The sequence below is a fragment of the Eriocheir sinensis genome, chromosome 36, assembly GCF_024679095.1.
Source record: "Eriocheir sinensis breed Jianghai 21 chromosome 36, ASM2467909v1, whole genome shotgun sequence".
NCBI classification, from domain to species: domain Eukaryota; kingdom Metazoa; phylum Arthropoda; class Malacostraca; order Decapoda; family Varunidae; genus Eriocheir; species Eriocheir sinensis.
This window is the reverse complement of record NC_066544.1, coordinates 1,977,969-2,001,705: the sequence shown is the minus strand read 5'-3', so window position 1 is coordinate 2,001,705 and position 23,737 is coordinate 1,977,969. Positions and strand designations below refer to the sequence as shown.

At 43.9% G+C, this 23,737-nt stretch overlaps 1 protein-coding gene across 1 annotated transcript in view; it reads left to right on the top strand.

Moving 5' to 3' along the window:
* The window catches only part of LOC127007617 (lysosomal-trafficking regulator-like), a gene marked incomplete at its 3' end in the record, with an annotated part of 247,223 nt that overhangs the window by 186,475 nt on the left and 37,011 nt on the right, over positions 1-23,737 (top strand). Inside the window, 4 exon segments of the mRNA XM_050878758.1 lie at positions 2,778-2,897; positions 3,114-3,310; positions 22,904-23,044; positions 23,387-23,508. Of these exon segments, the coding sequence (XP_050734715.1) occupies positions 2,778-2,897; positions 3,114-3,310; positions 22,904-23,044; positions 23,387-23,508 (580 nt within the window).

Below are 23,737 nucleotides of genomic sequence, written 5' to 3'. Positions count from 1 at the left end.
AAACTAGTGGTTTGGTGACCTTGTTCACATGGGCTGAGGCGAGATTCACAGAGATATGCGTGCTTATATAAATAATATATATAAAATATAATACATAAAGTATATAAATAATAAAATAATAGGTCGCTACTTCGCGGATTTTCGCCTATCGCGGGGGGCTCTGGAACCTAACCCCCGCAATAAACGAGGGATTACTGTAAACACAAAACTGGAAGTATCCAACAGGGACCTTCAACACGCCGGACTCAACGATGAACCTTCGCACGGCTTCTTCCTCTTCTTGCGTCCTGCGTCCTAGTTGTGGCAGGGACGAGGCACCACAGCTTCGTCCTCTAAGTGGTGTAGACGTGGTGGACGAGGGAGGTGCAAGAAGAGGAAGAAGCCATGCAAAGATTCATCGCTGAGTCCAGCGTGCTGAAGCTTTCCCGTTGGAGACTTACGGTTTTGTGAGGCTGTATGGGGTTGTTTACTTTTTATAAAGTAAATTGGTGTCTAACTATTTCTCTTGTTTTTGTGTTCATACCTTCCGATTGCAGCACCCAACTTGGAACCTTGACATGTGGTGCCCTCACCAGGATTGGGTCAACTGCTAATCAGAAGGTTTGCCTTGTTAAGTCGCCTTTGCGCGCCACTTGCTGTCTGCGGCCCGGAAGTGAGTGTTTAATCCTTCACCGTTCTTTTTGTGGCTGTTGCACACCCACAGTAGAATTCATTGGTGCTGCCATAGCACATTTTTTCAGACCTTGTGCTGATAAATTGTTTACCCGATCACTCGTTGAGTACTAGGTGTGGCAGGGACGAGGCAGCACAGCTTCATCCTCTAAGTGATGTAGATGTGGTGGACGAGGGAGGTGCAGGAGGAGAAGGGGCGTCAGGGTCACGGCAGTAACGGGAGTCAGGGCGTGGAGAGGAGAGGTAAGGGAACCCAGAACAAGCCCATGGTTCTGAGGAAACCCGAATGAGAGCAGAGCTGGAACCAGAGCAGAATCAAGTGTTCAGGACGAGGCTCAGCTTCTGTCTGGCAAGGAATGCGCTGGCCACCCACCAAGTCGCCTCCCACAGCGGGTTAAGAGGCCTCGGTGGTTTGTTCATCCGAGGCATCGAACGGCTTGATGCGGACGAGCAGTGAGCGTGTGCAGGTCGTTCACCTCGCCTCGGTGGTTTGTTCGTCCTAGGCGTCGAACGGCTTGAGGCAGACAAGCAGCGAGCGTGTGTATTTCATTTGCCTCGTCCAGGTGGTAGTTGCCCTCACACTATTTGCAGCCTCTGACGCTCTCAAGAAAGCCTTTGACTGTGTATCATGGGGTTGTCTGGGACATTTTGTGAATCTGTGGGATTCCTGCAAGGATTTTTGACCTGATAATTGACCTTTACTCTGGGATCGAGAGTGTCATGAAGTGTGGGGGAGGTGTTTCCAGCTTCTTCCTTCTTAATTCTCGAGTGAGGCAAGAGTGCATCCTTGTTCCATCTTTTTTCAATACATGCATGAACTAGGTATTAGGCAAAATCACTGACCAAAGTCGTTGTGTAGCATATGTCAACATCATCAAGGTCACTGACCTTGTTTTTGCTGATGATGCTGTACTTCTCGCAAAATGTTAGAGATCCTGGTGATGGCTCTTGAAGTACTGCATGAGGAGGAGAAGGCACTGGAACCAAAGGTCTCCTGGGCCCAAACCAAGGTCCAGTTGTTAGGAGGTTTACTAGATGATACAGTTCAGACTGTTAATGCATGTGGTGAGAACATTGAGGTTACCAAAAGTTTCACATACCATGGTAGCATGGTGCATAGTAATGGTGGATCTTACCAGGAAGACACTCAACGGATTGGTCTGAGCCACTGTGTTATGGACTCACTCAACATGAGTATATGGCATTGTTGATATCTATACAAGCAGACAGAGATTCAAATCTTTTTTGTCACTTTTGCTCCCTGTCTTACTGTATGGCTTTGAGACATGGAGACTGAATAGAGACTTGAGAGGTGTGTCAATTCCTTTGGCACCAGGTGCCTTTGTAGGATCATGGGGTATTGCTGGAATGACTTTGTGTCAAACCAGTGGCTTTATGATGAAACTGAATCAAAGACTTATAGGGTTGTTTCTGTGCGAGACGATCATGAGTGGAGGAGACGAAGGATATGTCCACGCAACTCATTCCTAGGACAAGTCGATCTATCCTTGAAGGGACTTAGATCGGGAAGGATAGCTATGTGGAGGCTTGCCAGTGTTGACCGTCTGAGGTGGAGTCAGTGGGTGAATGAAACAATGCACCTCCTGAGGTATGCTCCCTGTTAGTTAGTTAGTTAGTTAGCTCAGTACATACTTTATTTACATGCACCAAGTTCTGTTTTCCCCTTCAAAACTAATTTAAAATAATTGAAAATAAATTATGAGGAAACAGTAAAAAAAAATCTCTCAAAATATCCTTGTAAAAGAGGGTGCATATTATGAGTAAGAAGATGTGTCCTATATGCCAATAAATATGGTAGACTTTAAATTCATCAGTTGTATTGCACTGTATCACTGAAACTGGGAGATCATTCATTCTCATACAACTTTGTTGAAAATTGGTGCAGTCTTTAAACCTAAGTGGAATATAAAATGGCCACTGAGATGTTGCATTTCTGCCTTTGCAAATTTAAGGTAAAGGAATTGGCAGTTGAGTTTATTTTTTATATTTTTTTTGTTCCACTGAAGCACTGAAGAGAGAGAGAAAGAGAGAGAGAGAGTATTATCAGGGAAGATACTAATAATGCCTTTTATGACACCCAATAGCTTGGTCATCAGTGGAGTCTGTGGCATGTGCCTTGCCGTCTGCCTCAGCCTCTGAGACCTTCAGCCTCTTCCTACTAGATTTGTTGCTGTCTGCTGCTGCTACCATCACCCAGCGCAAAGGTTCTGATCAGATCTATCATTGTTTGGGGAGCACACTAAATGATACTTGTTGAGGGGAAGATAAAAAAGTAAAAGAAAAGCAGAGGATTTGATTAATTTTTTTTTGTAGTTTTCAAGTTAATGCTTGAATCAGAGTGAAAGTAAGAAGGTTATTTCACTTTAACTCATGCACTCCCTAAGCAAGGAAGTCATATGAGGTGTGTTTGTGTTGGACAGGTAACAGTGAGCGGTGTGGGTGGGAGCGTGTGCTGTGGGGCTGCCAAGACATCTTGCGCCTACACCTCAACCACCTCTTGGCCCTCATCACCTCCCCACGCACCCACCTGCAGACTCGTGTGAGGGCAGCACAAGCACTTTCCAGGCACCCTCGACTTCATCCTATCATCAACTGCACTTCTAAGGCAAACCCTCAGGTGAGTACACTTTGGTGTCAAAGGTCAATACCTTTTTTTTTTTTTTTTTTTTTTTTTTTAAGAAAATCAACCTTGTTTCAAAGATATCACTAGTTTTTTTAGGGTTATTTTTTTTTTAAGTATGTAAATATAATTGACAGGTTATAAAGCATCACTTGAAAGATGTTGCCTAGTACATGCAACCCCCATGATTTGACAAAGTTGTGTTCCAATGAAAATAGAATAGTGACATGTCAAATAATGAACCAGTTTTCCCTGGAAATAGGGGAGGGGCATGTTACATTCCTGATTACCTCCTTGACCCAAGAATTTTTTTTTAAATTATAAAAAATATTAATAGTCAAGTCACATATGATGCGGATTTGTAAGGCGCGGTTTCCTATGATGCAGTATGGTTTCAGAACCGTATGTTCAGATCACGTGGGTAAAACCATCTATGACGCGATTCGTGGTCTCCCCTGTGGTGCATTTGAGAGAACGATTCGGGGCGCCCGGACCGCCCCGGGTCCTCTCAAACACGTGACGCCGCAGCCCAAGCTCAGGAGGATCAGCGGACGCCATTTTGCTGCCAGAACAGCTAGTAAACGTCCTCACGAAGATCAGCGGACGTCATTTTGCTGCCAGTGAGACGCCGTTACCATAGCAACAATGAGGCTTAACTGAGAGGCGCACAAAAGCATTTGATAGAGGGGTCCGGGTAGTCTTGGCGCCCGGGGCGGCCCGAGTTGCTTTCTCAAAAGCACCCCAGGGTTGCGTTTGAGAGAGCAACTCAGGCTGCACAGACCGATCTGTGTGCTCTCAAACCTGTGACACCGCAGCACGAGTTGTCAATTCAGACCCCTCGCTGCAGCTCAGTTTGGAGAGGTGGAGCGCCTCCATGCTGTGATGACATCATCAGCAAATATGGCGGCCCAAACAAACACATATAAGTGCTTCCATTGAATTTCACCTCTCTGTGCCACCATAACCACTGCAGCTTCCTTTTCATCCTCTGTTGCAAGGAGCTCGTCGGCCAGAACAGCTAGTGATGGATGTTTAAACGTCGTCAAGAAGATCAACGGACGCCATTTTGCTGCTAGAACAGCTAGAGAGAGAGCAGCGGATGCCATTTTCCTGCCAGTGAGACGCCACTACCATAGCAGTGACGTCAAATAATGCCTACCGGTGCACTCGGGCTAGAACGAACGAAAAAAAAAGGGGTGTGTGTGTGGGGCAAAAGGGCAAGGGCCAGAACCAAATTGTATTTTCTCCATAGGTTTAGTTATTCCTATGACGCGGTTTCCTATGGCACGGCCATTACTCAGAAACAATTAACCGCGCCATACGCGACTCGACTGTATTTGTTTATTTTATACCTTTAACCCCTGAAGGGTGGGGGTGTAATGTGAAATCAGTTCTCCCCATACAGCAATGTTCTGACATTTTTCCAAAAATTGCTTACTTTCCATTATCAATTTCAAGGCTTTCCCGAAGCTAGTAGCTTTGAATTGATGAGCATTTGCTTTATCCATCCTTCCTAAAGTCTCTACGTCATGTGGTGTTTCCATGGTGATGTGAAGAAGTACAGTAACTTTTAGCTCAGCATGTGTGTGTTCGCAGCGCTGCGTAGGTTGTGCTTGGCGCGGTGTAGCTAACGGACCTCCCCCTCCATGCACTTGACCCCACTACAAATCCCCTTCATTACCCTCATTTCCTTAACTTGATAACCCTAAAGAGTGGTAGGATGCATCCTCAGGGGCCTTAGTATCACTTCCACCATCACCATAATGAGATTGATCTTCAGAATGGCCACCAAAGCAAGGTTGCACAATAAGAGGGGCTCAGCCTTCCTTCTATCTTGATTTTAGTAAAGCGTTTGACAAAGTTCCTCACCAACGACTGTTGCTTAAATTACAGGCTCACGGAGTAGAGGGTAAAGTTTTGAACTGGGTCAAGGCGTGGCTTAGCAATAGGAAGCAAAGAGTGCAAATCAATGGTAAAAGATCTGACTGGGGATGTGTTACGAGTGGGGTCCCACAAGGTTCGGTATTAGGTCCACTTTTGTTTATTATTTATATCAATGACTCAGATACAGGAATTAGTAGTGATGTCAGTAAGTTTGCAGATGATACCAAGATTGGTAGAGTAATTGAGTCGGATCAGGACACTAGTATTCTCCAGGATGAACTAAACAGATTGTATGACTGGGCAGATAAATGGCAGATGGAGTTCAGTGTAGGGAAGTGCAGTATTCTGAGTGTAGGTTGGAACAACCCCTCACATAACTATTGCTTAAATGACACTCTCATAAGCAGGTCTGGGTGCGAGAGAGATTTAGGGGTCTTAGTGAGCTCTGATCTCCGTCCAAGGGCACAATGCATTCAAGCTAGAAATCGAGCAAATAGGGTACTGAGATTTATTTTAAGGAGTGTAAGCAACAGAAGCGCCGAAGTCTTCCTCAAACTATATTTAGCATTAATTAGACCTCATCTTGACTATGCGGTTCAGTTCTGGTCACCTTACTATCGAATGGATATCAAAATGTTAGAATCAGTGCAGAGGAGGATGACTAAGATGATTCAGGGGTTGAGAAACTTGCCATACGAGGAAAGACTCAAACAGTTAAACTTGCATTCTCTAGAAAGGCGAAGGGTGCGTGGAGACATGATCGAGGTTTATAAATGGATGAAGGGCTTTAATAAGGGAGATATTCATAAGGTTTTGTTGCTAAGAGAACCAGGTAGGACACAAAGTAATGGGTTTAAACTGGATAAATTCAGATTCAACATGGACATAGGCAAAAATTGGTTTACTAACAGGGTTGTGGATGAGTGGAATAGGCTTAGCAGTCATGTGGTGAGTGTCAATACAATTGTCACATTCAAAAATAGATTAGATAAATTCATGGACAGCAATATTAGGTGGGGTTGGATACACGGGAGCTTTGGTTCAAAGGAGCTGCCTTGTACAGGCCTACCTGCCTCTTGCAGACTCCTACGTTCTTATGTTCTTATGTCCTTATAAGACAAGGGGTTGGAGTTCAATGCTGTTGCTATCACTGTCTTCACCACTAACACTACTTTTGAAGCTTGAAGAAGTCACTTTCAGCTCTCCCAATTGAGCTCACACTGAGAGCTCTTTTGGGAGTAAGAGGAGGCATATGAAGAGTCGAGATTGCTGTCTGTGGACACTCGGGCGTGGAATCAGATGATACAAGAAGATACAAAAAACTTTCCTCCTGCCATTGTTACAGTCACAGAAACACTGAAAATGGCATAGAAGAGTTGTGAGGCAGCCTAGGAGTTACGCTGACCTATAAATCCCCACGCAAACTTCAAAATTACGGCGGAAAAAGGCAGACCAGAAAAACTTGTCACCCGCTCTTAACCTGGCAACCGGAAATACCCATCACCCGCCCTTAAGGGGTTAATTTGTTAAACAGAGGGAATGTTTCAATGTTCTTTATTTGTAACACAACAAATAGAGGAAAAAATACAGTTTATCCATACTACCTTACTGGTGGGTTGCTCTGCTGACGAAGGAAGAGGGGCAGGGGCAGTTGAACCCACCATATTTACCATTTTGTCATTTAACAAGAACAACACACATAAAACTAGTTGCAATCATGAACTCTACAATGCATAGAGAAATTTTCCTGAGCTTCTTAATGTCATTGTATTTGACAGAAATGCCTATGACCTCTATTTTTTTAATTAACAAGACATCACGCCACTTAGTTGTTGCTGACTTCAAGTCATAGACAGAAGGAAATACAAATGAAGGAAGACTTCCAGAGTTAACCACCAAAAGGATAAAAGAATGAACTAACTAACTAACATGGAACATATGCCAGGGGGCGCATCACTTCTTTCACTCGTTGCCTCCACCCCCGACGGACTTACCCTTTACCCTTCCCATTCCAAGCCGCTCTGCAAGATCAATCAGTTTGCCCCAGCCATGAATTACTTGAATATCCCCTTGATCTCCAATACTCATGGTTGTCTCATACATAAACAACTCTATAAACAGGATCGATGTTTAGGAAGTGTGCCACATGCCGTGTAGCCAGAGTTGGATGGACTAATCTAGTAATAGTCCTCGATTCAGTTTCATGAAGTAGTCGCTGGTTCAGCATAAAGTCATCCCAGCAATACCCCATAATCCTGTGAAGGCACTTGATACCACAGGCATCGACACTTCTCTTTGTCACTATTCAGTCTCCATGTCTCATAGCCATTCAGGGAGACAGGGAGCACAAGCAATTTAAAGATTCAAATTTTTGTCAGCCTGCATAGATATCAACAATGCCATATACTCATGTTGAGCAAGTCCATAACACTATGGACTAGGCTAATCTGTCATGATTTCCTGGTAAGACCCACCATTGTCAAGCACTGCCCTAGCAAGGTATGTGAAACTTATGGTGACTTCAATATAGTCACAACATACGTCAAAAGGCCTAAGAATGGCAGGGGAGTGCAGCGGGACCGTGGGATGGGTGGAGGCTTGCAGTTATCAGGTTCAAAAGAGCAAACAATATGAAAATATCAATAGAAGGAAGAAAGAGAGGCTGAATTTCAGTTGTAGAAGAGTCTCAGTAAGAAGAGGGAAGTTGACAAGATGAAGAGTCTTTGACATTATTCTGTCCAAAAGAGCTGTGTGTGTGGACCCCCCCCCCAAACATTAGATGCATACTCCATTCAAGAGCAGACAAGGCCCTTGCATATGGACAGCATCTGAGAGGGGAAAAAAATGGTGGAGACAGTTCAGAATGCCCAACTTTGAGGAAACTGATTTAGCAAGAGAGGAGATAGGAGATTTCCAGTTCAGATTTTAAGTAAAGAATAGATCGAGGATTTTCAGTGTAGAAGAAGATGACAGCTGAGTGTTGTCAGAGAATAAGGGATATTTGTTTGGAAGATTATGTTGGAATGATAGGAGGAGAAATTGAGTTTTTGAGGAATTGAAGGACACCAATTTCCTTCTGCCCCAATCAGAAATGATAGCGAGGTCTAAGGTTAAGTGGTCTGCAGCCTCCAGCCTAGAATCGTGTACTAGTTCCCAGTGGTGTAGTTAGGGCTGGGCTTTTGGGGCTATAGCCCCGAATGTTTTATGAATAGCCCTGGATCTCAAAGGTCGCCAGTAGTGTGTGGCGTCCTGCCAAGGAGGGGCTTTGGCGATGGATGGCTGTCCAGGGCGATAGCAGTGAACAGCAGACGAGCAGCTCACTGCGAGCGCAATGGATGGCTGTTCGTTGACAACTGGGACCTCTTCTTTGGCAATGACGCCCACTACGCCCAGGACGGGATACACTCAACGTTCAAGGGTGTTGAGGCTCTTTCAGACTACCTTGAGCGAGCACTTAGTACCCTGAGGGATTTTTTAGTATAGATGAAGGGGGGAGGAGTAATGGGAGATGACATCTAACTCAAAATATAACCAGGCAGCTAAGTAGTAATTATAGGAGAGTAACAGAGGGCGGGCTAAGGATCTTCTATACTAACAGCAGGAGCCTCCGAAATAAGATAGACTTACTGAGAGGGAAAGCTTGTGTATAAATTTTTGACATAATAGCGATCACTGAGACATGGAATTTGAAATAACGGGTTATCAGATGTTTCACAAAGATAGAAAGGGAAGAAGGCAGGGTGGAGTTGCACTATATGTTAAAGACTCACTTAAATGTTCTGTTAACAATTCAGTCAAAACTAATATCGATTCAGAATCAGTTTGGGTGGACGTTCACAAAGGGAAAGAAAAACTAACTCTAGGGGTTCTGTACAGGCCACCCAACCTTAACAGGCAGGACACGAGTATATTACTACAAGAGATTGGCAGGGCGAGCAGGAGTAAATATGTCTGTGTAATGGGGTAAACTGGGAAGACCTAGTGGGTGACCTGGAAGCCGAGGATTTTCTTAAAGTTATACAAGATAATTTCCTTAAGCAGGTAATTACTGAGCCTACCAGAGGAAATAACATTTTAGACTTAGTCCTAACTAATAATGGAAACTTGATACATGAGTTGAAGGTGGGTGGAGAGTTAGGAAATGGTAACCACAGAACGGTTTGTTTCAGCTTAGATTGGGCAGTGACCCACAAACCAAACCCAGTGTTGGTGCCAGATTTTAAGAACATAAGAACATAAGAACGTGGGAGTCTGCAAGAGGCCGGTAGGCCTGTACAAGGCAGCTCCTTCGAACCTAAGCTCCCATGAATCATACCCCTCCTAATATCGATGTCCATGAATTTATCTAATCTATTTTTAATGTGACAATTGTATTGGCACTCACCACATGACTGCTCAGTCTATTCCACTCATCCACCACTCTGTTAGTAAACCAATTTTTGCCTATGTCCCTGTTGAATCTGAATTTATCCAGTTTAAACCCATTACTACGTGTCCTACCCGATTCTCTTACCAACAAAACCTTATGAGTATCCCCTTTTTTAAAGCCCTTCATCCATTTATAAACCCCAATCATGTCTCCACGCACCCTTCGCCTTTCTAGAGAATGCAAGTTTAACTGTTTGAGTCTTTCCTCGAATGGTAAGTTTCTTAACCCCTGAATCATCTTAGTCATCCTTCTCTGCACCGATTCTAACATTTTGATATCCATTCTATAGTAAGGTGACCAGAACTGAACTGCATAATCAACATGAGGTCTAACTAATGCGAAATATAGTTTGAGGAAGACCGGTGCTTCTGTTGCTCACGCTCCTTGAAATAAATCCCAGTACCCTTTTTGCTCAATTTCTAGCTTGAATGCATTGTGCCCTTGGACGGAGATCAGAGCTCACTAAGACCCCTAAATCCCTCTCACACCCAGACCTGCTTATGAGTGTCATTTAAGCAATAGTTATGTGAGGGGTTGTTCCAACCTACACTCAGAATACTGCACTTCCCTACAATGAACTCCATCTGCCATTTATCCACCCAGTCATACAATCTGTTTAGTTCATCCTGGAGAATAGCAAATTACGAGGGGCTTAGAAGACACTTTGAAGAGGTAAATTAGGGAGATTTAGGGATTCATGAGGGCCAGAACTGTGGGTTGGAGAGCCAGGAGAACCAGGTAGAAATAACCTACAGTAATATAGTTAGAGTAATAAGAGAGGGGTAGGGTCAGCACATACCCCAGCGAACACTTAGAAAAGGAAACAATGACCCTAAGTGGATGACTCATGGGCTATAACACGAGATAGGTTTAAAGAAAGGAGTTTATAAGAAAATAAAGAGTGGTGAAACACATCTCAGGGGCAGGTATGTCGAACTATCTAGATTGGTGAAGAAAAACACCAGGGTAGCAAAAAGGAACTATGAGATTAAAATAGCAAAAGAGGCGAAAAGTAATCCAAAGGGCTTCTTTCAGATGTATAGAACAAAAACAAGGAATAAAATTGTACCGCTGAAAGCAAACACAGGCGAGCTAGTGAATAATTATGAAAATATGAGCACAGTTTTGAACAACTACTTCCTTTCAGTATTCACACAAGAGGATCGAACGACTATTCCAGAAAGGGTTCAGGTGTATGAGGGCGGGGATGGCGACAAATTGAGGGACATAATCATCACCAGGCAGGTAGTCCAGGATGAGATAGATAAGCTAAAGAAAAATAAGTCGCCAGGTCCTGATGAGATATTTCCGCAGGTATTAAAGGAATGCAAGGAGGTACTCAGTGACCCACTAACCAACATCTTTAAGATGTCGATAAATACTGGTTATGTGCCCAGCCTATGGAAAGTAGCTAATGTGATGCCGATTTTCAAAAAGTGGGACAGGTCAGCTGCTTCCAATTATCGCCCAATTAGCTTAACATCAGTTATAGGCAAAATGCTGGAGTCGATAATAGCCAGGAACATTCGGAAGCATCTAGAGAAACATAGCTTAATTCACGACTCACAGCATGGGTTCACCAAAACTAGGTCATGCCTCACCAATCTCTTGTCCTTCTATAATAAAGTATTTGAGGCAGTAGACAGAGATGAAAACTATGATGCGTATGATACATCAGTCTTAAGTGCTTAAATGTGCTTATGCTTTACCATAATTTGATAATGGCCTTGAAAGTTTTATTATGACACACTTGCCATATTTTCAGTGTTACTGCTAAATACAATAACACATAAATATGGGCCTAATGTACGTCAGAGAGGCCTCAGAATTACCCTACAAACTCTGCGCTTCTCTCGCCTCCAAACACCCAGTATTTTGAGCTGGGTTAAGCCCCCAATGTTTCAAGGTCCTTAATACACCCCTGCTAGTTCCTGTTGGGAGGGTCTTTTGCCAAAAGATGTTGAGTAATGCAGAGTAGAGTCATCAGCATAAGAGTGGATCAGAACAGTTTGTTTTGGAAAGCTCATTTATGAATAACAGAAGGAGAGTTGGAGATTGGACAGAGCCCTGCAGGACACCATTGTTGATAGGTTTAGGGGTAGAAGAATGACCGTCTACCACAGCAGAGATAGATCGGCCAGAAAGGAAGCTGGGGATAAAAGTACACAGAAGGATAAAAGCGTAGGAGTGTAGCTTAGAAAGCAAATTTTTGTGTCAAGCTATCAAAAGCTTTCGAGATATCTACAGCAACAGCAAAAGTTTCACTGAAACAGCTAAGAGAGGATAACTAGGAGTCAGTTAGGAAGACAAGAAGATCATCAATAGTACGGCACTTGTGGAACCCACACCAGTGGGCAGGAAGGTCAGAAGTTGATGGATGCTTAAGTACTTTCCAGTTAAAGATTGTTTCAAAAGCTTTAAAAGACAAGAAAATAAAGCTATCGGACAGTAGTTTGAAGGATTAGAGCAGTTACCCCTCTTTGGCACAGGCTGTATATAGGCGTACTTTCAGCATGAACGAAAGGTAGATGTTTAAAGGCAGAGAGGAAAGGATTTGACCAGGCAGGGTGTCAGCTCGGAAGCACAGTTTTTAAGGACAATAGGAGGCACTCCATCAGGTCCATAAGCCTTCAGGGAATTGAGGTCAGAGAGGGTATAAAAACATCATTCTTAACCCTATATCGCAAACCTTATTTCCGAGTCACACTATCACAAACCCCGGGTGAAATTCACCCAAGTTTTGGAATAATAAATAACACACTTGTATTGAAAATTTATTAAATTTGAAAAAGTACATGGTAAATATAACACTTCTGCTTTCATTTGACCAAAATAAGAAGTTATTTATCCCAAAAAAGGATACTGTAAGGTTGACTTAGCAAAGGTTCATAAAAAACAGGAAATCGCTTTATCCCTTAGCCTTAAAATTTATGGACACTGAAGTACTGGCGCGGAAGACTTGACCAGTAGTCAGGGCAGTCCCAGGTGAGAGTTTCAGCTGGTGGAGCCACAACATTCTGGTACCACTACAAACTGTATGGTAGATACACAAATAAAGGGTATATTTTTTTATGAAAAATTGGCATTTGTTTAATAACATTTAATAACATTCACCCTAGTAAATGAAGAGAAAATAACACCTAAATATCACTAATACAATGACCAATGGCTACTTACCATTTATTTTTTAAGGCAGGTGGTGCAGACAGGGTAGAAGTGGCAAGGGCAGATAGGCTGATGACAGCCACTGCATCTGTTCCGTGTTTTCCTATCCGATTTTGCAGGGCACTCCACACAGTACACCAGTGCACCCTGGCTGTCTGCAGCCAATCTCCCTGGTGTCCCTGCAGCACTGCCAGGGAAAGGGAGGTCACGGACGGGGCAGATCAGGGTCTTGAGGCCACAAGACAGGAATGGAGAAGTCAGCCGGTTCTGTGCCCATGGCAGGATGAGGGATCATGCCAACTCCTGCATGTCCTTGTGGTGGATCATGGGTTTGCCACCTCCCCTTGCTACATTTTCATGGTGGATGATCCAGGAGTTTATGCAGCCTGTGTTCAGCATCCCATACATCACACACAGTGGCCAACGTTTATTCTTGCGTGAACAGGAGTGACTTGCACACATTTGATCAAATGTGTCAATGCTCCCTTTGTAAAAGTCCATCACCTCAGGCTTGCCAGTGTTCCCGAGGGGTGACTGTGTGCATAGAAGACAATAGAAGCACCAGCTTCTGTTGTCTTTGAAGTCTTCACTATGTATGACACCAGAGTCATCTCCTACGTAAAGAGGAATGGACGTGACCCTAATGCTCGACTGTCCCTCTCCGTCATCTTCTTTGGGATCTCCTTCTTGTTTACTTTTACTGTTCCTATGAGGGTCATGCTGAGTTTTTTTCAGGAGATCCATCACTAGGGGCACAGAAGTAAACCAATTATCAGTGGTTACATTCCTGTTTGACTTGTGATATGGCCTCGTCATCTCCTTGGTAAAGTTGTGGTCAAATAAACTGCAACAAAGAACAACACAACGCGTCACTCACCTCCGTCAGGGCAGTCACCTTTGATGACACAAACCAAGTCAGCACGAATGGAAAACAACCAACCAGCAGTAACCAGGCGCCCGGCAACCCCACAAAGAACCGGCCAACCTCCAGGACCAGACAGGGAATCACAACAACGCAGCCAACGGCCCAAGAAGCCAAACCATCACACCATCGCGGAGAGCCAACCTCCACTGCGACGACCCTACCCGAGCGTTGCCCAAATTGGTGCCCTCGTTATTTCAATTGCTTCGCCAAGTGCTCCGCTTTGCTGAATCAGTCAGTCTCGAACGACCAAGCAGTCGAGCCTAAACTACCAACTAGCCTACTTGAAGTATCTATTTACAACCACACACCCCGCTGATCTTAAGATCAATTCATGAACCCTACAAAATAAGAAAACCCACTTATCATATATACAGCAAAAATACCAAAACAAAAGATAACACCACATTCATCCCAAAACGCGTTCAAGGTACATTATTTTACTCCTCCTCCACATCACTTCCCGTCTCATAATCCCGCATCCATGCTGGTCGTCGTCTCTCTCTCTGCGATCGCCTACGTACACTTTCAACGTCTTGAACCTCTTGTCCATCTTCAGTACTTGCCTCTTGACTCTCATTTTCTTCACTATTCTCCGATGGAAGTATCACTCTTCTTACATCTAAGATGTGGCGAGGAATCCCATCAACGCTGAGGTTATGAGAGTGCACATCCGTCACCGTGCCTCTTCTCCACTGTGATGTACACTTTGCATCCGGGGGCTTCACCCAAACCTCTTCTCCAATGTTGATGGTAGCAGCTCCTTTTGCCTCCCCTGTCAGAATCTTGCAAGGATGTCGCCACTCATAGCAAAAAACGGCTCTTTGTGGTACTGTCGTTTCATCCTCATCTGACCTGGGGGCCATGTTGTACCAGAACACAGCCTCCATCGGCATAATCTGCCCTCTCTCTGCCAAGGCCTTGATCGTCCGGTGATGTCTCTCAACTATTCCATTCCTGCTTGGTCTATATGCAGCTCTGAAGTAACGTTTAACATTCCACTTATCCAACATTTATTTCTTTCAGCACATGCGACCTAAAAGCAGTACCATTATCCATTAGTACTTCCTCAACTGGACCCCTCTCAAGGAAAATCTCGTTCATTACTCTTGCAATTTCCTCTGCATTCTCTGCACGCAGCTCCCTCCTTATGGCCACTCGTCCAGGTCCACAGTCCACCATAGACAAGTACAACTGATGCCGATAGTGTGTCACATCTACTGATAATCTCTTCCAGTCACTCTCCACCCTTACCCTTCCCGGTTCGTGCACCACTGGCGCAGGATCTATTACCTGACACCTGTCACACTGCCTCACCACCTGCTTCATTTCCTCCCTTGTGACCGCCGGGTCGACTCTCTTCGCCACAAATAGCGTCCTGTCAACTCCCATGTGGTGCATCTGATGAAGCTCTTTAACACTTGGCACCCCAACATAGCACAACTCCTTCTCGTCCCCCTCCTCCTTTGGCACCCCTATCCAAGCCTTCTTCACTCTTGTCAGAGCATCTGCCTCGTTTTTCTCCAACAGGACAAACACTACATCCAACTTCAGGCTGCCCACCTCCACCAACTCCTGCAAGATCCCCAGCCGTCGCTTCACAATCATTTCAGAGGCCCCCTTCGTTCGAATTCGTTTCTATGCCGTCACTATTGACCTCAACCATCCAACCACTGTTTGATGAGTCAGTGCGAACTTCGACCTCCCTCAGGCCTCGCTTCACTGCCAGGTTGACTCCCTTAAGCACTGCATCCAATTCGGCAACATTGATGTGTCCAAAGTCTCCTTTTTTTCTCAACCAGGGTGCATCTTCAACTTCTATGTCATCGATTTCCAACATCACTCCTGTCGCAATACTACTAGCATCACACCATACAACCCCTTTCTCTGACTTTGGTGCATACCATCTCCCTCTCACTAGGTCTTCTCGCCGCACTCTCTCCACAGTATCTTTCATCATCTCTACCGTCTCTTGTCCAACTTTATCATCCCATCTCATCTCTTCCGCTCTCCTCTTGATGAAGCTACATGCAACACGAAGCCATCCTGCAATGGGGTAGTGGCCCACCAACCTCCCACAAGCTGAGAACAGCTCTCTCCTGCTCAGCTCTTCTTCCACCTCTGGAAGCTCATTCCCTCTCTGGAAGATTAACTCTCCTGATTTATCCCTCCTCAGTCTCAAACCTAGTGCTGCTCCTCCTTCCAGTGGCTCAGGTAATTTCATGGCCAGACCAAACTTTGCCAGATGCTCTACCACTTTAGCCGCTGTCACCACAGTCTCATCCACCAAAATGTCATCAATATATGAACTCATGCCAGCTTCCACGTCCTTCCTCTTTCCCAGCACTGTCTTGAGTATCCTTGTCATAATTCTTGGGCCGCAGTTCAACCCGAAACCCAACCTTGTTAAACAGTATGTTTTTCCATTGTACTTCACCAGCTGATACCTCCAAAATTCTGTCGCCACATGTACTTGTAGATAAGCAGACTTCAAATCCACAATGGTCGAGGCCCCTCTCATCTGTCTCCACTTCCTGAGTGTCTCTCCACACACGTCGGTGACATCATCGCCGGTATGGCACGTCACATAGTTATTAAGCTCTCTAAAGGCCAGCACTGGCCTAACTTTATTCTTCGTAGGTTGTATCACTGCCATCAACGGTAGTACTCCCTCCTCGACTCCTTCCCACGGTACCAGAATACCCTTGTCGATCCACCTTTCTACTTCTCTGTCAAACTCTTCTGAACTCTCTGAAAGTCAGCAGCTGCTCATCCAGTCATGTGCTCATTTGGGATGTACACTCACACACAATTTCCAATGAAAATATCCCATGTCTCCCTAATTAGCGTGAACTTGTCAGCTTCCTTCCTCTCTTCCCGTGTGTCACGGTCATTGAATCACAAGCAGTCCACGAAGAAGTCGAAGCGACCCTGTGACATGGCCGTACAGTACATGGCTGTTCCGGTGTCGTTTTTCTCTGCCTCCTTCTATTTCTGGCCGTCCATTTTGTTTACAAACCAAAAGGCAGATTGCTATGAACACGTACGGATCCGTGTACGCAGCTGGTCAGGTGTACATGGCTGTCCCCCCAGTGTTTTCAAGCACAGGATGGCATATTGTTTTATTCTTTCTTAGGAAAACATCAATGAATCATGTACAGCGCTCTGTTTTGTAATAGGTGAAGTGAAAGACCAGTAAGTAGCCTGCATGCAGTGATTCATCAGTAAATTTATGGGAAATAGCATCTTATTATTTTCAACAAACAAAATTGTCTTACCCGACCAGCTGCGTACATGGATCCGTGTTCATAGCAACCCACCTTTTGGTCTGTAAACAAAACGGACAGCCAGAAATAGGAGGACGTGGAGAAACACGACACCAGTGTTAGGGCTCCACATCTCAGACATAGATAGGTGGCCATCTCTCTGGCAGCCACTGGAGATGAGCACCCCCAGTACTCCATGGATTTCTGCTGGATATGTTCTTGCATGCATTGCTGTCTGCTGGGCATACTTAGCAGCCAGCATCTCAATTTCCTTGTTCATCCATCGAACATTGACATCAATAATTTTCTGCTCGAAGAACATCATGAATGCTTTCACAGGTGTGTCAGCACTCTTGTGCTTCCTGTGTTGGCTCTGGGGTGAAGGCTGCAACAGTGTTCCGTGCAGGTGTCCTTGCTCCTGAAGGAAGCTGTGGCCGACAATTCCATCTGAATTCACTTGTACTTGCAAGGGTACGGTACTGAAATCCACTATTGCTGGTGGATCATCTTCATCAAGGCGCTACCTTCTTCCCCTGTGGCCGGCACAGGCAGCAACAGGAGAGGCAGGAGTGGTAGCAGGTGTTGAGGTTGCAGGGGCAGCAGCAATGATAACAGATGTTGAGGCTGCATGGGGGGCAGAAGGGGCAGAAGATGTTGAATCAGCTGGATGTTTGGCAGGGGTTGATGTGTGCCTTGTTTTTTTCCTACTAGGCATATCACTATCATCATCATCACTGTCCTTATCAGGATCCAGCACATTATCTTCATCATTGTCACTGCCATACAACTCCTCACATTCCAAATTATCAACCTGTTCCTCATCATCACTGATAAGCACTGACAGGTCACTTTTAGCTCACTTTAGTGTCACAGAAATATCAATAATCATGACTTGGAAAGGCGAAACACATGAATAATACACAGAAAACTCACATGTAGCTTAGCACAAATTTGATAGGCTACAAATCACGTGTAGTATCACAAAGGTATATTGATAGGAAATCATGTGTATCACAAACATCACAAGGAAAACTCCCAAAACAGAAAATCACGTGTATCACAAGCGTCAGGAGGAAAATACCGAATCAATCTCTGGAAAAAAAAAACCTGGAGGCGCTTCACGCAGCACCCTCACGCTTGACCTCGGCACACAAGGGACCGAGGGCACTAGGACACATGCACTCCTCAACCCACGCTCCACACGGGTTTCACATGATACCCCCAAGCGTCGGGTGAAAAACACCCAGTGTTTGTGTTCTAGGGTTAAAATTTTTATAACAGGCATAGTGGAATCAGAGGGGTGGGGTGGGGGGGGATGAGTTGGAGGAATATGCCTTTAACTGTCCAGGGTGGAATTTTTGGAGAAAGTTTGAGTGAAAAGTTCAGCCTTAGAGACAGATGTCACAGCTGTGCTGCTATCTTGATGAGCCCCTAAAGGGCAGGGATGTACGATCAAATCCCTTCTCCCCGTATGGCAATGTTCCAACATTTTCACGAAAATTGCTCACTTTCCATTATCATCACAGCTCTGCCTAATTTATGGGCATTTCCTTTATCCATCCTTCCTCTTCAATTTGCAACAAACCCGAAGTCTCTATGTCATATGGTGTTTCCGTAGTGACATGATGAAGAGCAGTAAATTTTAGCTGGCAGCATGCTTTTGTTTGGAGGGCTGTGTAGCTTGTGAGTGTCATGGTGTAGCAATTGGCCCTCCTCACACTCGACCCCGCCTCAAAAGCCCCCTTATTACCCTCATATTCTTAACTTGATAACCCTGAAGGGTGGTGAGATGCATCCTCAGGTACTTCAATATCACTTCCACCATCACCATAATGAGATTGATACAGGATGGCCACCAAGTGAGATTGCACAACAACGGGGCTCAGCCTTCCTGATAATACAAGGGGCTGGAGTTCAGTGCTGCTGCTATCACTGTCTTCACCACTAACACTACTTTCAAAGCCTGAAGAAGTCACTTTCAGCTCTCCTAATTGCGCTCACACTGAGAGCTTTTTGGGAGAAAGAGGAGGCTTATGAGGAGGTCGCAGTCTGTGGACACTCAGGCACAGAATCAGACAAGGAAGATACAAAAAACTCCTCCTGCCATTGTCACAGTCACAAAAACATGAAAATGGCACAGAGAAGTTGTGTGGCAGCCTAGGAGTCTGTTGACCCATAAATCCTCACGCAAACTTCAAAATTATGGCGGAAAAAGGCAGAACAGATAACCCGTCACATGCCCTTTACGTGGCAACCGGAAAAACCCGTCACGTGCCCTCTACGTGGCAACCAGAAAAACCCGTCACCCGCCCTTTAAGGGTTAAGGAGAGGTAGGAAAGATGAAAAAATAATATTGTTTGAGATATTTTTGACAAGGTGCCAGAAGTCCCTTGAAGAATTAGAGGAAATAAGGTGTTGGCATTTCCTGTTGAAGAAAGAGTTTTAGATGAGTCGAAGAATAGATTTGGCATGATTCCAGGCAGAAATGTAAAAATCATGATTAGTAGGAGTGCGAAGGCTCAGGGACCTTTCATTAGCTGCCTCTCTATCTTTTATAGCACGAGAACAAACATAACTGAATCAGGGCTTTTTAGCATGAAAAATTGAGAAAGTACATGGAATGTGTGCCTCAATTCCAGATATAGTCACCTCAGTAATTTGCTGGGCACACACAGAGGAGTCCCTCTCCTTGAAGCAGTAATCATTCCACAGGAAATCGGAAAAGCACATCCTCAGGTCATTCCATTGACCTGAAGTGAAATGCCAGAAGCACCGCCTCCTCAGTGGGTTCTGAGGCTGTTCAGGAGTGATAGGATAGTGCGGAAATAAGGTTGTGATCAGAAGAGCCCAACGGAGAGAACAGTTTAATAGAATAAGCTGAAGGATTAGAGGCTGAGAAGAGGTCTAGTATGTTGGACGTATCTCCAAGGCAGTCAGGAATACATGTAGGGTGCTGAATCAACTGCTTAAGATCATTGAGGAGAGCAAAGTTGTAGGCCTGTTTACCAGGCTAGTCAATAAAAGAAGAGGAAAGCCAAAGCTGGTGGTGAACACTGATATCTCCTAAGATGGGGATTTCAGTGAAGGGAGAGTAAATCAAGTCCACTTTAAAGTTTGCATCCTCATGCAACTTGTTTGCTCCATTGCATAATGTTACACACAAAAATGTTACACAACATTTGGTGGCCATTTCATCAACCAAACACAAGGCAGCCTTCATTGTTGCCAATGGAGACATGTACACTTGACTGAATAAGCAGGAGAATGAAGGGAGCACTGACCATTCACTGAGCAAGGATGGTTGATGACATTGCACCAATCAACTGCCGCGCACATCATAACCCGGGTGATTTAAATTTTTCGACGTAGCCAGGCTTTTATGTGTGAGATAGTGTATTTGAAGTGCATGATAGCATGAGGATGGTAGCTTTTAGGGTGTGCATCGCATCAGTGAATTGCAATAGCTGAAGGTGTGATAGCAGGGGGATGGGGTGTAAACATTTACATTTTTGTCATCAGCAGCACCAAAAACAAAGCTGGTCAATACCATTTACTAGTTTTTCGAAGTGAATTAATGTTATCATCATTTCTGGTGAATGCAGCAATGCTAAGTAGCTCAGGAAATTTTCCTTACATTATTGGCCTCAAAACTGTGATTAGGATAAACTGTCTTTTCATTAACCCCTGAAGGACACAAAAAACAGCCATTTTTCAAGTACATTTCATGTAAAAACTCATTTAATAAATATTTTACAGTATTTCAAGCTGGTTCTAACGATATAAACATATTATAAATTAGTCTTGTAATTACTCAGGAAATTACATTAAACTGAAAATAAGTAAAATTTTCATATTCATCGGACAAAAAGAATTCATACAACAAAAGTTGTAGATATCAAAGAGACAAACACAAAAATGTAGAATTTGAAAAAAAAATCAAATTGTACCAACATCAAGGCAGGTCACAAGTGGCATGATATGATGGGTTGCGCCCATACATGTGTACTTCAGCGGCTTTGGAATTTTCCACAGCTTTTAGTGCCTGAATTTAAGGTGCTGTGATGAGTCGTACATACTGGGGTGTCGTCATCGTCTGAGTCAAACAATTTATGAATGGGTGTGGCAGCTGGGGCTGGTGGGGCAGCTGGATGAGAGGCTTGTGGCTTGATGAGGGTTGAGGTGAATCCCAGAAGCAAAGTACCATTGTCAGAAAGGTCAGAATCTGACGATGAGAGCTGTGGGTTGTCCACATCCCATTTACTGTCACTGGACACAACAAACTCACTAGATATATCCAAGAGAGTGTCCTTTATTCATCACAACAACCATGTGAATGAGTCTTTAGGCCTATATATGTGTCTATTTAGGCCTAAGGTTATTGATTAGTGTATTTCAGATGAAGAACATTAGCGAAGGTCACGAGGAAACAAGGGATTGACAGCGGCGTCCGCACGCGGGACACTTGTCCTTTTACGCAACCCACCAATATTTCTGCCTGCGGGTCACTCGTCCTTTAGGGGTTAATGAATAACAAAATGAATAAGGGTTGGTTTATGTCTACCCTCCCCCCCCCCCCCTCCTCCTCTGACATAAGCAATACAGAGCATTCTGGAGGAAAATACATGACTTTCACAACAAATCATGCCTTAATTACCTTAATTACCAGCAACACTAGCTGGCAGGCAGGTAGATATCATGCATGCTGTTTTAAAATTAATATGGGCATGAAATTTAAAGAAAAATGCAAGGCAATGAAAAGGGTAGTTATTTTGAAAGAGCAAAATGTTGAATAACATATGATCGATAACGGGAGTTGACTGTATATCATACTACAAAATTCTAAGTGCATACGTGCACAAAGAAATGGCTCCATGAAAGTTAACCTTCACATTAATTGGACTAGACATTGAGAGATGTAAAGGAAAACATGTATTTTATGACTGGGACTGGGTTCACCTTTCTTTCACCTCCACTGTTTCTCAAAGTCAAATCAAGTGTGGAAATAGTAATGATATGCTGTGCAGATGATTTTTAACATGTCAAAAAGTTGGTTTCTGGAGAGAAGTTGCGGCAGCAGGGTGTCACATTCTCACAATTTCAGTGGCGATAGGTTACTTATATAGCAGCACTAGGGTCGTATCCTTAGCAGTGGTAAGTCACTAGTTTAGTATTATCCATTATGTTTAGGTGGGATTCTGCTTGTTTAAGAAAACTTGTAGTGGCAGCGTGCTAGTTTACTGATGGCGAGATCTACCATCTTGAATTGGCCATACCTTTAAATAATTACTAACAGAACTGCATGGCCACAATCCTTTCATAGTTTAGTTTCTACATATAGGAAAATAGTATGAGTTTTTTCACTGTATTTGATACTTTCTCAATGGTGATGTATATTTTGTTTCTTTAATGGTAAAGGTAAAGTTGGGAGCTTACGCTCTAGCACTATAGGCCTCATTGCTCATTTCTGTCCCACTGGCCCTTGAGCCTATGATGGGTGAGAAACTATTACCTTGGGACACAGGACAAGTGCAACAACCAAGTTACCATACTTATACCTTCCCCAGATCTCCCTTGGTACTCATTTATTGCCCTGCACGAAAGAGTAGTCTGTGTACTGACTATGCAGGTCGGTATTTGAACCCTGTCTTGCAGATTCGTAGCTGTGCATACTAACCACTATACCATGGAGGCACTATATTTCTGTGCCAACCTCTCTTATTTTCATTTCAATTTTGAAAAATCAAGCTTTTTAAAGGTATGCTCAGGAAATAATTATTGTTGTTTTAAAATGGCATCAAATATTGAGTGAAATCAGGCTTGTATGTAAAATTAGGTAGTCACAAATTGTATATTTACTAATGAACACTGGACTTACAGCTCTTCAGTAAACAATGATTCATCTTTTGAATTGTCACTCCCACCAGCTGATGTACAAGGTCGGAATCTTTATACATGAGCTGCGCTACCAGAATGAGAGTCGCTTAGATGCTGCTGCCACCCGCAGCTGTGAGACACTCCTACAGGCGCTGGAGGAGTGCTCAGTGCAAGTCCTTCCCCCTCCCGAGGTTAGTGATACCAGTTAGAAGAGGCAAAAATGTTTCCATGTTTACTTACCATTATTCTATCTTCTGTCATACCACAGAGAAGTTGGAATTTTCCATTATACTTTTGTTTAGTGTGGGAAAATGACCACCAAGTCTCTCCTTGGTAAGAATGTAAATGGTGTCTGACTGAATGATGGGGCTTTGTTCAATGTTACACTTTTTTACCATGAAAATGTATCAGTTTTTACTTGTTATCTGTAGTCATTAAGTGCCTTATTTTCCTTACAAAACTTCTCATTATACTCAGAATAAGGGGCACTGTTTCTCAGTGCATATATAAAAAATCCACATTTTTCATTCTAGCATTTCCCACCACATGGAGCCATGAGGGAATGGAGTGTTGTGAGTGAAGAGAAGAAACAGTGGCAGGATGAATCTGCCAAAATTGCAATCCTAGTTGTTGATCGGTGCAAACAGGATGAGAGGCAAGTTAGCTGGACTTGGCAACCTAACCCAATCAAATTGAACTAAATCTAACCTAGCAACCCAATCAAACCAAAGTTTTACCAAACCTAACCAAATCTAAAACAGTCTATTTCACCAGATTTATCTAAAGTAGCATCACAACCCAAACTCAACCAAATTATATCACACCTAACCAGACCAAACCTGACCTAAGTACACTCAAAATTGGATAAAAGAATCCTTTTACCA